At 38.9% G+C, this 17,223-nt stretch overlaps 2 protein-coding genes across 2 annotated transcripts in view; both read left to right on the top strand.

The window, feature by feature from the left end:
- MARCHF1 (membrane associated ring-CH-type finger 1) overlaps window positions 1–17,223 on the top strand; it is an 861,096-nt gene that overhangs the window by 166,323 nt on the left and 677,550 nt on the right. The gene's annotated exons all lie outside the window — the stretch shown is intronic.
- Window positions 15,916–17,104, top strand: ANP32C (acidic nuclear phosphoprotein 32 family member C). Its single transcript, XM_003257922.4, has one exon. The coding sequence runs from the start codon at window positions 16,243–16,245 to the stop codon at window positions 16,948–16,950; it is 708 nt and encodes a 235-aa protein (XP_003257970.2). The 5' UTR covers window positions 15,916–16,242; the 3' UTR covers window positions 16,951–17,104.

Below are 17,223 nucleotides of genomic sequence, written 5' to 3'. Positions count from 1 at the left end.
TCTTCCCATCTGGATTCACTGCCAGTGCTTGTAACATAGTAGGCCTCCAAGAAATACTTGTCAAATGAATAAATGAATAAACTTAAAATGAAAAATTGAAAAAACTATTGAACGTATTGGCCCACAATGGATTAAACATTTCCAAATTGGCAGTGCTGTAACCAGGAGATCATGTTGTACAGACGTATTAGGAAATAATGTTTTTATGCATTGTAAAACAAAATAATGATGACTTACCTTGGTATATATTACTACTCTTCATTTCTTAATAATGGCTTTTATTACCCCTTCCTCACCTGCAAAAAAATCAATGAGGAAAAGAACTTTCTATTGTTAAAAGAGTTTATACAATAAATGCTTAGAACAGTGCCTACATCGTAATAAATTCTCAGTCAATATCCCCTGTTACTATTATATCATCATTTTTATTTAGTATTTATGGTAAATTTTAATGATAAAATTAATACAATTTTTATTTGGTATTATCATATTTGTTAATTATAATTTAAAACTTGGTTTTTCTCTGCTGTTTACAGAGTTTTTTCCTTTGTTATTGATTTACAATTATTAAATAAAATTATTAAGTATAGTTACTAATTCCCAATATATATTTGAATATCTTACAGTTACACAATAAGGAATCTTCAAAGGAGTGAGGCCCCAATTCAAAGTTAGGCTTATAGTCTTTGAAAATAAAATATTCTTCCTTTTTTACTTGAGACAAAGGTGAATGTAGAGACTGTATTACAGTAAGTCAGTGGACTGAAATTTTTTCCTCTTGTACCTTTTTAATTCTTAGTTTGATGTCTGATCTAACAAAGCACTTCCAAATTTTAGAAACTGAAGCGTCTTTTAATTTGTGTTTTAATGAACAAGTTTTTTGGAACAACTCTGGCCCATTCAATAAAAAAATAAAAAATAGTAAAAAACTTTAGTTTGGTTTGTGTATTATGAAATAAAATTTATTTATTTATTTATTTATTTATGACTGAGTTTTGCTGTTGTTGCCCAGGCTGGAGTACAATTGCATGATCTTGGCTCACTGCAACCTCCGGCTCCTGGGTTCAAGCGATTCTCCTGCCTCAGCCTCCCGAGTAGCTGGGATTGTAGGCAACCGCTATCATGCCTGGCTAATTTTTGTATTTTTAGTAGAGATGGGATTTCGCCATGTTGGCCAGGCTGGTCTCGAACTCCTGACCTCAGGTGATCTGCCCGCCTCAGCCTCCCAAAGTGCTGGGATTGCAAGCATGAGCCACTGTGCCCAGCCAAAATATTTATTATTTTTCATTTTCACTTTTTAACAAAGATAACTGGGGGATGGGATGTCATGTTACTTTTAGTCTTCAGAAGAAGAAATCTAAGAATACCAAATAGAGTAGAATAGATTAATAGAGTGGGTCATTTACAGTTTCAAGTATTTTTTGAATGTAGTTTTTGTTTCATATTGTTAAAGCTGAGCCTATTATTAATGGTCATTGTTAATGAAGTTTGAGTTTAATTGTATACTGCTCAGAAGATATTACTATGAAGTATATCATTCTGAAAAATTTTATCAAATTGTTTAGTTCAGTTAGATTTTCCTTTCTTTGGCTACCGTACAAATTATTTTTCACTATTTTTTATGGTTGTAGAGATATAGTACTCTAGGTTAAATTAAATTCAAGAATAGTTAGATTTTTTTTTTTAAGTAGACAACTGTGGCTCAACCTTGGGTAGTAAGAGCAAAGAAATAACAGAAATGTTTCAAATTTCTAGCAAGTATTTCAAAGAAAACAAACAAATTATATCTTCATACTATCACTAAATTGATAGAACCTATGTCGATTACTCATTTAGAACAATTTTGGTTATTTTAAATTAAATAGAAAACTTTAAAATCTTTCTTTTTCTTAGGCAATCAATTGAGGACAATGGACATGCCTGTTTCCTGTTAGTTTATTCCCCAGCAAAACTGTTTATAGTAGCGAGTTTGCCCTGGAGTTTCCCGAGTTCAAGCCCAGGTTCCACCATATGACTCTGGGCAACTTATCCTACATAAGCCTTATTTTAGTTTTTCAAATACAAGTGTCAATAATGCCTATACTATTATGTTTTATAAACAGTAAATAAAATAAGTAAAGTTCTTTGCACAGTTTGAGGACATATTGACTGCTCAGTAAATATAAGCTCTCATCATTACTTAGTGGCAGAATATAATCATTATACATAGATTGTTTTCTTGTCTGTCAATTACTAACAATGAAATGAATTCTGAGTATCAATCTTTTATATGGGATTAAGAATGAAGTGTTTATATAGGATTAAAATAAGAATAGTAGATTTAAAGTCAGTAAATCAAAGGAATGGATACAGTAAAACACTACATAAGAATTAAGACATTGTCTCAAAATAAATGTTCACTGCATTTGGATCTCTTTTTTAAAAACATAATTGAATACTATTTTATTTAACTGTTTATACTAAAAGAAATTAGGCTTCTTGATTGTACAGAGACATCAAAATGCTGAAATGGCAAGAGAATTTAATGTTGTAATTGTAAAATTAAATATTTAATGCTCCCATTTAAGTTTACAAGGCTTTGAATAAATTACCTTCTGATGAAGCTGAATAAGGCTGGAAGTGTCACTGCAGAGAAAATTCTCAGTATTTGGCTCTGAATTGTCTTTTGACACCTTCAGCATTACCTTTGACATTCTTTTCACAGCCTCAACCATTACCAGCTTCCTGATGCCTGTCATAGTATGCATTTTCAGGATTCCACGGTTTCTGAATCAGACAAGCTTCTTGCATATTTCATTAGGCACAAAGTTTTTAGCACAAAATGGTTAGCTATAACTGGGTCATTGCTACTGAACAAAGAATGACACATTTAATGTCATTTTTCACTGGCAAAATATGTCCTGTACTTACAGTAAAATGTGACTCACACAATGTAAAAAGCTCATATTATTTTCCCTTTGCCTGGCTGTCTCAAAGAGCAAAAAGTAAAGTCGTGATTTTTTAAAAATGGATTCTTTTGTGGAGGTACATGTCTAAAATCTGAAGAAAAACGTTACTCATCCAAAACAATTTTTGTAAGTGAAAAACAGTTTTTTTTTATTTGACTGCTCTTATATGTCGATTTCTAATATTTGTTCTACTTTTAACCATGTTCATAATGGTGAACTATCAGTTTGTTGTTTTTTACTTTGATGAAATGACGTTAAATCTGAGAATTTTTGACGTTTGATGAGACTTCATGCCACATACTTCAATTTAGCACCCATCTATCAAACATGCTTAGACACATAAAGATAATCAAGCCTGTTTCTCATATATAGTAAGGAAAAAAGAAGTCACATCAAACAATTCTAATACAGGGACTGGGTACTAGTAGAGTGATGCCCAGAACACTGCAGCGAAGTCATAATTTTAGAATTACAAGTGTAAATCAGATGTGTAAATACATATTTTTATTCCTTATAATTAAAGTTAACTTTTCTGTAGATCTGTTTTTAAACATGACAGTAGAACAAAACACATTTTACAATTGTAACCCAGTTACTTCCCATTTTTAGTTCAGTCTCAGCTTTTTTGTTTCTTTTACTTTCTTCTCAAGGTTACTTCACAATGATGTCTACTCTCAAGCGAGGGTGTTTTCCCTAGAGTCCAGATTGAAGGTCAGGCCAATCTCTACTATTTTCAAAGTCCTTCAGTGATGGATATATTATATGTCAACTTGGCAGGGGCATGGTACCCATATTTGGTCAAACATTATTCTGGATGTTTCTATGAAGGTTTATTTGTTTTGTTTTGGTTTTGGCATAGGGTGAGGGTGGTAAAATTAACATTGAAACAGCTGGCCTTTGAGTAAAGCAGATTACCCTCCTTAATGTAGGTGGGCTTCATTCAGTCAGTTCAAGACTGCAATCGAACAAAAGACTATCTTCCATGGAGTAAGAAGGAACAAGACCAATAGACAGCCTTTAGATTTGAACGGCAACTCTTTGCTGAGTCTCCAGGCTGCCAGGCTACCCCATTAGATTTTCGATTTACCAATTCTCCACAATAGAATGAGCCAAATTAGCAAAATAAGTTTCTCCCTCTCTCTGTCTCTCTCTCTCTCTCTTTCTCACACACAGCCACACACCCCCCATCCCTCTCTTTCCTTCTTTCCCTTTCCTGAATGTCCAATAAAATTGCTCCATTATTATACATCCTTCCTTCCCTGTGGTTGATATAAGCTGTTTGAGTCTGCCAATGTTTAAAATGTGATTTTTACAATAAAGCTCTAAAAATCCCATAAAACCCCACTGGGTGTCTGATTCTAGGCACTGAAATCCAGGGCTTTCATTACTATTGTCTATATCAAGCAGAGAGGGGGTGAACAGCTCCAAAATCAGAAACTCAATTTGCTCTGTTATTTTCTCTCTCTCTCTTTCTCTCTCTTTCTGTCAGTGTCTGTATGTGTGTGTGTGTGTGTGTACATTTTTATGTGTTTCACCATTTTGGTTTAATGGTGGATGGATATAGGTCAAAAGGAACTAAGAGAATAAACATTACATTGACTACCTCAAAATATTGTCCCACTACAGTTACTATAGTTTGATAAGTAAATCCATGTTTCCAGTATCTTGAAGGATGCTTTTACGTTTTACGAAATGGCATAAGCAAATAGTAGGAAATATTCGAGAACTACGACTACCATTGTGTAGATACAGCAGAAAGAACTAACAGATTATAAAGCAGCAAGGCATAGTGGGAAAGCATGGACTTTAATCAAATCCAATTTGATTTAAATCCTAGTTTGAGTACTAGCTATGCCTTGAACAGGTTTCTGAAACAGCCTAAGCTTTGATTTTCTAACATATATAATGGGGATAATAACAAAATCTGCCTAATGAGGGTTTTTTTGAAAATTAACTTTTTACACATTCTAGTCTTTTAAAAATACAAATTATTTTATACCACTCTTCCGCTTTAAGTGTTTTATTTCCTTACCAACATACTCCATAACTTCTTCCTGCCTCTGCAACCATATTTCACACCACTTTTGCCCCTTACACTCTAAGATACAGTCATATGGAACATTTTATAGTTCATAATATCTACTGCATTCTCTCACTTTTGGGTTTTGGTGTAGATTACGTCCTCTGACTGGAACTCCCCCTCCACCATCTCGTTAGCTTAGACAAGACAATGCCTGTTCATCCTTCAAATCATCTAAACATAATGACATTTTCTTGGGCAGGCTTTCCTGATCTCGAAATCAAGGTCAACTCCCTAAGCTCTTGGCTCCCATACTGAAACTTTTTCTTATGTAACTCTCATAAACACATAGCATAATTTTTTGCATGTTTTTCTTCCCTATCAGTTGCAAGTTCCAGCAGAGCTGATATATTTTCATTTCATTCACTACTATAGCCCTAGAGTCTGCCATAGTTTCTGGCTGTGAATGCTCAATAAATATTTGTTTAATTGAGTAGAAACATAAAGTATCTATTTCATTGAAGGAAAGAATAGTTAGCTACATTTTTCTTTTTCTTGCCTTAATATTTTAGGAATTTGCTTATACGTCATAGTAAAAAAGTTAAAGCCTTATACATTATACTAAGGAATTTGGACATCAAATTCAAGCTAGCCTTTCTACAAACAAAATACTGAATTTCTGTCCCTAAATTTGTTCCTTCCCTATTATTCCCCATTGAGATGACACCAAATCCCTCTAGCTGCTCAAAGCAAGTACCCGTATGTTATTCTTAATTATCTCTTTACCTTGCTTCTCATGTGCAATTTGTTAACAAGTCATCTTCAGTCTGTATCCATTATTCTCCCTTTCCAGACCACTAACATGTCTTGACTATACTGCTACAATAGCCTCCCAACTCTTGTCCTACTTAAAATTCATTTTAAAAAATCAGTCTTGGCCGGGCACGGTGGCTCACACCTATAATCCCAGCACTTTGGGAGGCCCAGGAGGGCGGGTCACGAGGTCAAGAGATGGAGACCATCATGGCCAACATGGTGAAACCCTGTCTCTACTATAAACACAAAAAAATTATCTGGGTGTGGTGGTGCGTGCCTGTAGTCCCAACTACTAGGGAGGCTGAAGCAGGAGAATTGCTTGAACCTGGGAGGCAGAGGTTGCAGTGAGCCGAGATCGCACCATTGCACTCCAGCCTGGCAACAGAGCGAGACTCCACCTCAAAACAAAACAACACAAAACAAAACAAACAAACAAAAAACAAAACCATGTAAAACATGTCGTGTAAAACATGTCAGATTTCGTGTTCAGAAGTCTTACATGTCTTTTCATTATGCTAAGATAAAACCCAAATGCATTTTCTTGGTTTCTAAAGCCAAGAAAATACAAGTTGCTTTCAGCAACCGTGTTTCTCCCACCATGCTTTCCCCTAGCTCACTCTTTTTAGCCAAGTCGACCTGATTTTCTGTCTGTTAGTCTGTTTCTGCCTCGTGGTCTGGCTTTCTTTCTGTTAGCCTGTTTCCACCTCGTGGTCTTGGTCCTGGCTCTTCATTCTGCCTGGAATGCTCTCCAGTCCAGGTCCTTACTGGATCTTAGCTCAGTCATCACCCTCTCAGGAAGATCTTCCAACCATTCACCTGCATACACCTATGGCTGCTCCATAGAGAACATCATTCTGTTTTCTTCACTTCCTAGCACTTAATACTTTCTGAAATTATCTACTTTGTTTATTTCTTTCTTTACTCTTACTAGGATACCTGGGTCATTAAAGGAGGGATATTTCTCCCTTATTTACTGTTATAAACTTAATGCTTGGGCTGTAGAAGTCATACAATATTTGAAGAATAAATCGTTAAAGAAATGTATAACATTTTTGAAGAAAGGGAATTGTGAGATCCATTTAGTTTACAAACATTTTATCTGTGTGTTAGATAAAAGGCCATGGTAGGAAAAGTAAAGGACGAAGACATATTTTATAGGACTATACCCTGAAAAATAAATAAACTTGAACCAGTTATGCAAGACTTATGTGCAGGAAACAGGTACCAGTTATATTTAGAAATGGTAAATCACTGTCTAAGCATAACTCAGAGCACAATATGTTAGAGGGTAGAGAAGTGCATCTTAGATATGGTAATCATATTAGGACTGATGCCATCCTTGATTTTTCTTCTGGGAAAGAGCTCAAAATGATTATTTAATGTTTACAATGATATCTTGCAGGCATCTTGCCAGTAAATAATATAATAGACACTAGGAATCCAAATTGTAAGATGAACAAGTCTTTATAGAGGGAGAGCCAAATACACAATAAATAACACAAGGTGGTAAATGCAGTAATACAAACATATGTACCATGCATAGGAGTGCAGAGAAGGTGTGCTTCTCCGAATGCAGGGATATCTTAACTGGTGCTTAAAGGAAAAGTAACCAAAGGCAACTAAAGATTGCAAGGAGGTCCCAGGAAAAAGCAAAAGAACCAAAGGTACATAGGCACAAAAGTAGCCTGCCTTCCTGGGAACTTCCAATAGTTTGCTGGAGCACACAGAAGTACTGTGCCATGGGAGCAAAGACTGAAGACATATGTAGGTTCAAGGGCACAGAGCCCCATATATGTCATGACAAGATATTGGGAAGCCACTGGGGAGCTACTGAAACTTTAAGCAGGGAAATAAAATGGTCATATCTACACCTTAGAAATTTGATTTTTTTTCTCTCCTCTCCTCTCCTCTCCTCTCCTCTCCTCTCCTCTCCTCTCCTCTCCTCTCCTCTCCCTCCCTCCTCTCCCCTCCCCTCCCCTCCCCTCTCCCTCCCCTCCCCTCTCCTCTCCTCTCTCTCTCTCTCTGTGTGTGTGTGTGTTTGTGTGTGTGACAGAGTCCCGCTCTGTTGCCCAGGCTAGAGTATAGTGGAGTGATCTCCGCTCACTGCAATCTCTGCCTCTTGGGTTCAAGCGATTCCCTGCCTTAGCTTCCTGAGTAGCTGGGATTACAGGCGGGCTCTACAACACCTGGCTAACGTATTTTTTTTGGTAACGACCGGGTTTTACCATGTTGTCCAGGCTGGTCTGGAGCTCCTGACCTTGGGTGATCTGCCTGCCTTGGCCTCCCAAAGTGCTGGGATTACAGGCGTGAGCCACCCTGCCCGGCGTAGAAGTTTGATTTTGATGTCGGTGTGGTAGATGAATCTGTGGGAAGCAAAACAAGATAGAGTTCAATGACAGTGAAAAGTTTATTGTATAAGCTATGTAAAAGAAAATGTTGAAAGTTTGAAATCCAGTAGTGGCAGTGAGGGTGTACAGAATGGAACTATTTGAGAAGTACACAAGGCAAGTCTTACTTTCAAGACAGTTTATGTAAGCTCTTTCAATTACCTCAGTGTTCTTGCTATGTGTGGGTTATAGGATTTGGAACATATGATCAATCTGAGCACACATTAGTCAGTAAACTGAATAGGATTATTAAAATCCATAAACATTTTTCTAGTGGAATCTGTGATATTTTCTAGCTACTCTTGCTTGTTTTATTTGAATCTTTTGCTCATATCCTATAGTAAGGATTTCAGGAAACGTATTTTTATTTGCCTAGAATTTTGACCTTTTAGTTTTTTGAATCTATTGCTAATATTCTTATAGTAAGAGTTTCAGGGAATGTATTTCTGTTTGTCTGGAATTTTAGCCTTTTAGGATTTTGAGCCCTTCTTTTGGTTATGGGACATAGTATGAGACAAGATGAAATGATACTTCTATTCCCAAGTCACTGATGGGGAAAATGAAGCAAAAAATGTTATTTACTCAAGGCTTCTGCAATGTTTCCTGGTGGAATTACAGCTCAGACACAAATTTCCTAATGCCTGTGCTGCTAACTTCTCAGTAGAACACTATATTAATTTATCTTCTTCCTGAGTGTTTTTTCCACAAATCCCATAGCCTGTGAAAAGATTGTTTTAGGGAAATATTATTTTTTAATATAGCATATTTTGTCAATGTAGGACATATGACTAGTACCTGCTGAAAACCATCTCATGATCCTTGTGTAAGAACTAATTAACACTAGAAATAGTATTTTCCTTGCTCATTAAAAATATAAATTTCTCAGAAAGTAGAAAATTATTACTCTCTAAATAAACATACATGCTATTCAAATTTTATTCCTCTACCACTTGCAGTATCTAAACCTAGTTAGATACTTTGCTTTTAGTTATAATCTGACAGAACAGATACAACCAAGATCACATTGTTAGTCGGAAGTGGAAAATTCACAATTCATGATGATACCAATAAAGGATAGATTTAGCTTTTTTAAATTTTATTATTATTATTATTATTATTTTTTTTTTTTTTGAGACGGAATCTCGCTCTGTCGCCCAGGCTGGAGTGCAGTGGCGCAATCTCGGCTCACTGCAAGCTCCGCCTCCCGGGTTCATGCCCTTCTCCTGCCTCAGCCTCTCCGAGTAGCTGGGACTACAGGTGCCCGCCACCACGCCTGGCTAATTTTTTTTTTTGTATTTTTAGTAGAGACGGGGTTTCACCGTGGTCTCGATCTCCTGACCTCGTGATCCGCCTGCCTCGGCCTCCCAAAGTGCTGGGATTACAAGCGTGAGCCACTGCGAATTTTTTTATTATTATTATACTTTAAGTTTTAGGGTCCATGTGCACAATGTGCAGGTTTGTTACATATGTATCCATGTGCCTTGTTGGTGTGCTGCACCCATCAGCTCGTCATTTAGCATTAGGTATATCTCCTAATGCTATCCCTCCCCCTTCCCCGTACCCCTCAACAGTCCCCGGAGTGTGATGTTCCCCTTCCTGTGTCCATGTGTTCTCATTGTTCAATTCCCACCTATGAGTGAGAACATGCGGTGTTTGGTTTTTTGTCCTTGCAGGAGTTTACTGAGAATGATGATTTCCAGTTTCATCCATGTCCCTGCAAAGGACATGAACTCATCCTTTTTTATGGCTGCATAGTATTCCATGGTGTATATGTGCCACATTTTCTTAATCCAGTCTATCGTTGTTGGACATTTGGGTTGGTTCCAAGTCTTTGCTATTGTGAATAGTGCCGCAATAAACATACATGTGCATGTGTCTTTATAGCAGCATGATTTATATTCCTTTGGGTATATACCCAGTAATGGGATGGCTGGGTCAAATGGTATTTCTAGTTCTAGATCCCTGAGGAATTGCCACACTGACTTCCACAATGGTTGAACTAGTTTACAGTCCCACCAACAGTGTAAAAGTGTTCCTATTTCTCCACATCCTGTCCAGCACCTGTTGTTTCCTGACTTTTTAATGATGGCCATTCTAACTGGTGTGAGATGGTATCTCGTTGTGGTTTTGATTTGCATTTCTCTGATGGCCAGTGATGCTGAGCATTTCTTCATGTGTTTTTTGGCTGCATAAATGTCTTCTTTTGAGATGTGTCTGTTCATGTCCTTTGCCCACTTTTTGATGGTTTTTTTTTTTCTTGTAAATTTGTTTGAGTTCATTGTAGATTCTGGATATTAGCCCTTTGTCAGATGAGTAGATTGCAAAAATTTTCTCCCATTTTGTAGATTGCCTGTTCACTCTGATAGTAGTTTCTTTTGCTGTGCAGAAGCTCTTTAGTTTAATTAGATCTTATTTGTCAATGTTGGCTCTTGTTGCCATTGCTTTCGGTGTTTTAGACATGAAGTCCTTGCCCATGCCTATGTCCTGAATGGTAATGCCTAGGTTTTCTTCTAGGGTTTTTATGGCTTTAGGTCTAACCTGTAAGTCTTTAATCCATCTTGAATTAATTTTTGTATAAGGCGTAAGGAAGGGATCCAGTTTCAGCTTTCTACATATGGCTAGCCAGTTTTCCCAGCACCATTTATTAAATAGGGAATGCTTTCCCCATTGCTTGTTTTTGTCAGGTTTGTCAAAGATCAGATAGTTGTAGATATGCGGCATTATTTCTGAGGGCTCTGTTCTGTTCCATTGATCTATATCTCTGTTTTGGTACCAGTATCATGCTGTTTTGGTTACTGTAGCCTTGTAGTATAGTTTGAAGTCAGGTAGTGTGATGCCTCCAGCTTTGTTCTTTTGGCTTAGGATTGACTTGGTGATGCAGACTCTTTTTCGGTTCCATACGAACTTTAAAGTAGTTTTTTCCAATTCTGTGAAGAAAGTCATTGGTAGCTTGATGGAGATGGCATTGAATCTATAAATTACCTAGGGCAGTATGGCCATTTTCATGATATTGATTCTTCCAACCCATGAGCATGGAATGTTCTTCCATTTGTTTGTATCCTCTTTTATTTCATTGAGCAGGGGTTTGTAGTTTTCCTTGAAGAGGTCCCTCCCATCCCTTGTAAGTTGGATTCCTAGGTATTTTATTCTCTTTGAAGCAATTGTGAATGGGAGTTCACTCATGATTTGGCTCTCTGTTTGTCTGTTATTGGTGTATAAGAATGCTTGTGATTTTTGTGCATTGATTTTGTATCCTGAGACTTTGCTGAAGTTGCTAATCAGCTTAAGGAGATTTTGGGCTGGGACGATGGGGTTTTCTAGATATACAATCATGTCATCTGCAAATAGGGACAATTTGACTCCCTCTTTTCCTAATTGAATACCCTTTATTTCCTTCTCCTGCCTCATTGCCCTGGACAGAACTTCCAACACTATGTTGAATAGGAGTGGTGAGAGAGGGCATCCCTGTCTCGTGCCAGTTTTCAAAGGGAATGCTTCCAGTTTTTGCCCATTCAGTATGATATTGGCTGTGGGTTTGTCCTAGATAGCTCTTATTATTTTGAGATACGTACCATCAATACCTAATTTATTGAGAGTTTTAGCATGAAGGTTGTTGGATTTTGTCAAAGACCTTTTCTGCATCTATTGAGATAATCATGTAGTTTTTGTCTTTGGTTCTGTTTATATGCTGGATTACATTTATTGATTTGTGTATGTTGAACCAGGCTTGCATCCCAGGGATGAAGCCCACTTGATCATGATGTATAAGCTTTTTGATGTGCTGCTGGATTCGGTTTGCCAGTATTTTCTCGAGGATTTTTGCATCAATGTTCATCAAGGATATTGGTCTAAAATTCTCTTTTTTGGTTGTGTCTCTACCTGGCTTTGGTATCAGGACGATGCTGGCCTCATAAAATGAGTTAGGGAGGATTCCTTCTTTTTCTATTGATTGGAATAGTTTCAGAAGGAATGGTACCAGTTCCTCCTTGTACCTCTGGTAGAATTCAGCTGTGAATCCATCAGGTCCTGGACTCTTTTTGGTTGGTAAGCTATTGATTATTGCCGCAATTTCAGAGCCTGTTATTGGTCTATTCAGAGATTCAAACTCTTCCTGGTTTAGTCTTGGGAGAGTGTATGTGTCAAGGAATTTATCCATTTCTTCTAGATTTTCTAGTTTATTTGCATAGAGGTGTTTGTAGTATTCTCTGATGGTAGTTTGTATTTCTGTGGGATCGGTGGTGATATCCCCTTTATCATTTTTTATTGCATCTATTTGATTCTTCTCTCTTTTCTTCTTTATTAGTCTTGCTAGTGGTCTATCAATTTTGTTGATCTTTTCAAAAAACCAGCTCCTGGATTCATTAATTTTTTGAAGGGTTTTTTATGTCTCTATTTCCTTCAGTTCTGCTCTGATTTTAGTTATTTCTTGCCTTCTGCTAGCTTTTGAAAGTGTTGGCTCTTGCTTTTCTAGTTCTTTTAATTGTGATGTTAGGGCGTCAATTTTAGATCTTTCCTGCTTTCTCTTGTGGGCATTTAGTACTATAAATTTCCCTCTACACACTGCTTTGAATGTGTCCCAGAGATTCTGGTATGTTGTGTCTTTGTTCTCATTGGTTTCCAAGAACATCTTTATTTCTGCCTTCATTTCGTTATGTACCCAGTAGTCATTCAGGAGCAGGTTGTTCAGTTTCCATGTAGGTGAGCAGTTTTGAGTGAGTTTCTTAATCCTGAGTTCTAGTTTGATTGCACTGTGGTCTGAGAGACAGTTTGTTATAATTTCTGTTCTTTTACATTTGCTGAGGAGAGCTTTACTTCCAACTATGTGGTCAATTTTGGAATAGGTGTGGTGTGGTGCTGAAAAAAATGTATATTCTGTTGATTTGGGGTGGAGAGTTCTGTAGATATCTATTAGGTCTGCTTGGTGCAGAGCTGAGTTCAATTCCTGGATATCCTTATTAACTTTCTGTCTCGTTGATCTGTCTAATGTTGACAGTGGGGTGTTAAAATATCCCATTATTATTGTGTGGGAGTCTAAGTCTCTTTGTAGGTCACTCAGGACTTGCTTTATGAATCTGGGTGCTCCTGTGTTGGGTGCATATATATTTAGGATAGTTAGCTCCACTTGTTGAATTGATCCCTTTACCATTATGTAATGGCCATCTTTGTCTCTTTTGATCTTTGTTGGTTTAAAGTCTGTTTTATCAGAGACTAGGATTGCAACCCTTGCCTTTTTTTGTTTTCCATTTGCTTGGTAGATCTTCCTCCATCCCTTTATTTTGAGCCTATGTGTGTCTCTGCACATGAGATGGGTTTCCTGAATACAGCACACTGATGGGTCTTGACTCCTTATCCAATTTGCCAGTCTGTGTCTTTTAATTGGAACATTTAACCCGTTTACATTTAAAGTTAATATTGTTATGTGTGAATTTGATCCTGTCATTATGATGTTAGCTGGTTATTTTGCTCGTTAGTTGATGCAGTTTCTTCCTAGCCTCGATGATCTTTACAATTTGGCCTTATTTTGCAGTGGCTGGTACCGGTTGTTCCTTTCCATGTTTAGTGCTTCCTTCATGAGCTCTTTTAGGACAGGCCTGGTGGTGACAAAATCTCTCAGCATTTGCTTGTCTCTAAAGTATTTTATTTCTCCTTCACTTATGAAGCTTAGTTTGGCTGGATAGGAAATTCTGGATGAAATTTCTTTTCTTTAAGAATGTTGAATATGGGTCCCGAGTCTCTTCTGTCTTGTAGAGTTTCTGCTGAGGGATCTGCTGTTAGTCTGATGGGCTTCCCTTTGTGGGTAACCCGACCTTTCTCCCTGGCTGCTCTTAATATTTTTTCCTTCATTTCAACTTTGGTGAATCTGACAATTATGTGTCTTGGAGTTGCTCTTCCTGAGGAGTATCTTTGTGACGTTCTAGGTATTTCCTGAATCTGAATGTTAGCCTGCCTTGCTAGATTGGGGAAGTTCTCCTGGATAACATCCTGCAGAGTGTTTTCCAACTTGGTTCCATTCTCCCCGTCACTTTCAGGTACACTAATCAGATGTACATTTGGTCTTTTCACATAGTCCCATATTTCTTGGAGGCTTTGTTTGTTTCTTTTTATTCTTTTTTCTCTAAACTTCCTTTCTCGCTTCATTTCATTCATTTCATCTTCCATCACTGATACCCTTTCTTCCAGTTTATTACTACGGCTCCTGAGGCTTCTGCATTCTTCACGTAGTTCTCGAGCCTTGGCTTTCAGCTCCATCAGCTCCTTTTAGCACTTCTCTGTGTTATTCTAGTTATACTTTCGTTTAAATTTTTTTCAAAGTTTTTAACTTCTTTGCCTTTGTTTTGAATTTCCTCCTGTAGCTCGGAGTAGTTTGATCGTCTGAAGCCTTCTTCTCTCAACTAGTCAAAGTCATTCTCCATCCACCTTTGTTCCGTTGCTGGTGAGGAACTGCATTCCTTTGGAGGAGGAGAGGCGCTCTGCTTTTTAGAATTTCCAGTTTTTCTGCTCTGTTTTTTCCCCATCTTTGTGGTTTTATCTACTTTTGGTCTTTGATGATGGTGATGTACAGATGGGTTTTTGGTGTGGATGTCCTTTCTGCTTGTTAGTTTTCCTTCTAACAGACAGGAGCTTCAGCTGCAGGTCTGTTGGAGTTTGCTAGAGGTCCACTCCACACCCTGTTTGCCTGGATATCAGCAGCAGAGGCTGCCGAACAGTGGATTTTTGTGAACCGCGAATGCTGCTGCCTGATCGTTCCTGTGGAAGTTTTGTCTCAGAGGAGTACCCAGTTGTGTGAGGTGTCAGTCTGCCCCTACTTGGAGGTGCCTCCCAGTTAGGCTGCTCCAGGGTCAGGGGTCAGGGACCCACTTGAGGAGGCAGTCTGCCTGTTCTTAGTCTCCAGCTGCGTGCTGGGAGAACCACTACTCTCTTCAAAGCTGTCAGACAGGGACACTTAAGTCTGCAGAGGTTACTGCTGACGTTTTGTTTGTCTGTGCCGTGCCCCCAGAGGTGGAGCCTACAGAGGCAGGCAGGCCTCTTTGAGCTGTGGTGGGCTCCACCCAGTTGGAGTTTCTGGGCTGCTTTGTTTACCTAAGCAAGCCTGGGCAATGGTGGGTGCCCCTCCCCCAGCCTCGCTGCTGCCTTGCAGTTTGATCTCAGACTGCTGTGCTAGCAATCAGTGAGACTCTGTGGGCATAGGACCCTCCGAGCCAGGTGTGGGATATAATCTCCTGGTGTGCCATTTTTTAAGCCCATCAGAAAAGTGCAGTATTAGGGTGGGAGTGACCTGATTTTCCAGGTGCCATCTGTCACCCCTTTCTTTGACTAGGAAAGGGAACTCCCTGACCCCTTGCACTTCCTGAGTGAGGCAATGCCTCGCCCTGCTTTGGCTCGCGCAGGGTGTGCTGCATCTACTGTCCTGCACCCACTGTCTGGCACTCCCTAGTGAGATGAACCCGGTACCTCAGATGGAACTGCAGAAATCACCTGTCTTCTGCGTCGCTCACGCTGGGAGCTATAGACCGGAGCTGTTCCTATTCGGCCATCTTGGCTCTCTCCTAGATTTAGCTTTTTACAGGATGTTTTTGGCATTTTATTCTTTCATTTGAGGGGAGATGTCACCGAAATATGTCTTTCATGGTTCATTGTGTTATTTACTATCTGTGATGCATATTCTGAGGTCGCTTTAAACCTAGTCTGTAGATTCAAAGATATCCCATGTCATGTCTCTAAAAGTAAAAAGAAAAATGGGTACTCGTGAAGGCTGATTCAAAGTAAGTAGTGTAGAGGGGAGTGCCTTGTGTATTCACAGATTATCAATGTGAGCATCAGATAAGATTTCCTTTAGTCACACACACCTACCTTCTTACTAGGAAGATCTGTATACTTGAATAATTGTTCTGCTTGACCCAGGTTACTTATCAATCCCTTTATTATAATATTTGTAAATATTGGGGCTCGAGAACCGAGCGGAGCTGTTTGAGTCTTCAAAGTCCTAAAACGTGGGGTCGTGGGTTCGAGGTTTATTGATTGAATTCGGCTGGCAGAGAGCCTCTGCAGAGAGAGAGCACGAGAGGTGGAGATGGGCAGATGGATTCATTTAGAGCTGCGGAACAGGGCGCCCTCTGATGTGAAAGAACTTGCCGTGGACAACAGTCGGTCGAATGAAGGCAAACTCAAAGGCCTGACGGATGAATTTGAAGAACTGGAATGCTTAAGTACAATCAGCGGAGGCCTCACCTCAATCTCAAACTTACCAAAGTTAAACAAACTTAAGAAGCTTGAACTAAGAGTCTCAGGGGGCCTGGAAGTATTGGCAGAAAAGTATCCAAACCTCACGGATCTAAATTTAAGTGGCAACAAAATTAAAGACCTCAGCACAGTAGAGCCACTGAAAAAGTTAGAAAAGCTCAAGAGCTTAGACCTTTTCAATTGCGAAGTAACCAACCTGAACGACTACCGAGAAAACATGTTCAAGCTCCTCCTGCAACTAACATATCTCCATGGCTGTTACTGGGACCACAAGGAGGCCCCTGACTCGGATACTGAGGGCTACGTGAAGGGCCTGGATGACGAGGAGGAGGATGAGCATGAGGATGAGGAGGAGCATGATGAAGATGCTCAGGTAGTGGAAGATGAGGAGGGCAAGGATGAGGAGGAGGAAGGTGAAGAGGAGGACGTGAGTGGAGAGGAGGAGGAGGATGAAGAAGGTTGTAACAATGGAGAGGTAGATGGCGAGGAAGATGAAGAAGAGCTTGGTGAAGAAGAAAGGGGTCAGAAGAGAAAATGAGAACCTGAAGATGAGGGAGAAGATCATGACTAAGTGGAATAACCTATTTTGAAAAATTCCTATTGTGATTTGACTGTTTTTACCCATATCCCATCCCCCGTCCAGTCCAATCCTGCCCCCTGAAACTTGTTTTTTTCTGATTGTAACGTTGCTGTGGGAACGAGACGGGAAAAGTGTACTGGGAATTGTGAGGGGAGGGGAGGGCAGGAGATGGTGGACTAAAATACTATTTTTACTGCCAAAAAAAAAAATATTTGTAAGTATTAACTGGGA

This window comes from Nomascus leucogenys, chromosome 7b, assembly GCF_006542625.1.
Source record: "Nomascus leucogenys isolate Asia chromosome 7b, Asia_NLE_v1, whole genome shotgun sequence".
Lineage (NCBI taxonomy): Eukaryota > Metazoa > Chordata > Mammalia > Primates > Hylobatidae > Nomascus > Nomascus leucogenys.
This window is presented reverse-complemented; position numbering and strand designations above follow the sequence as displayed.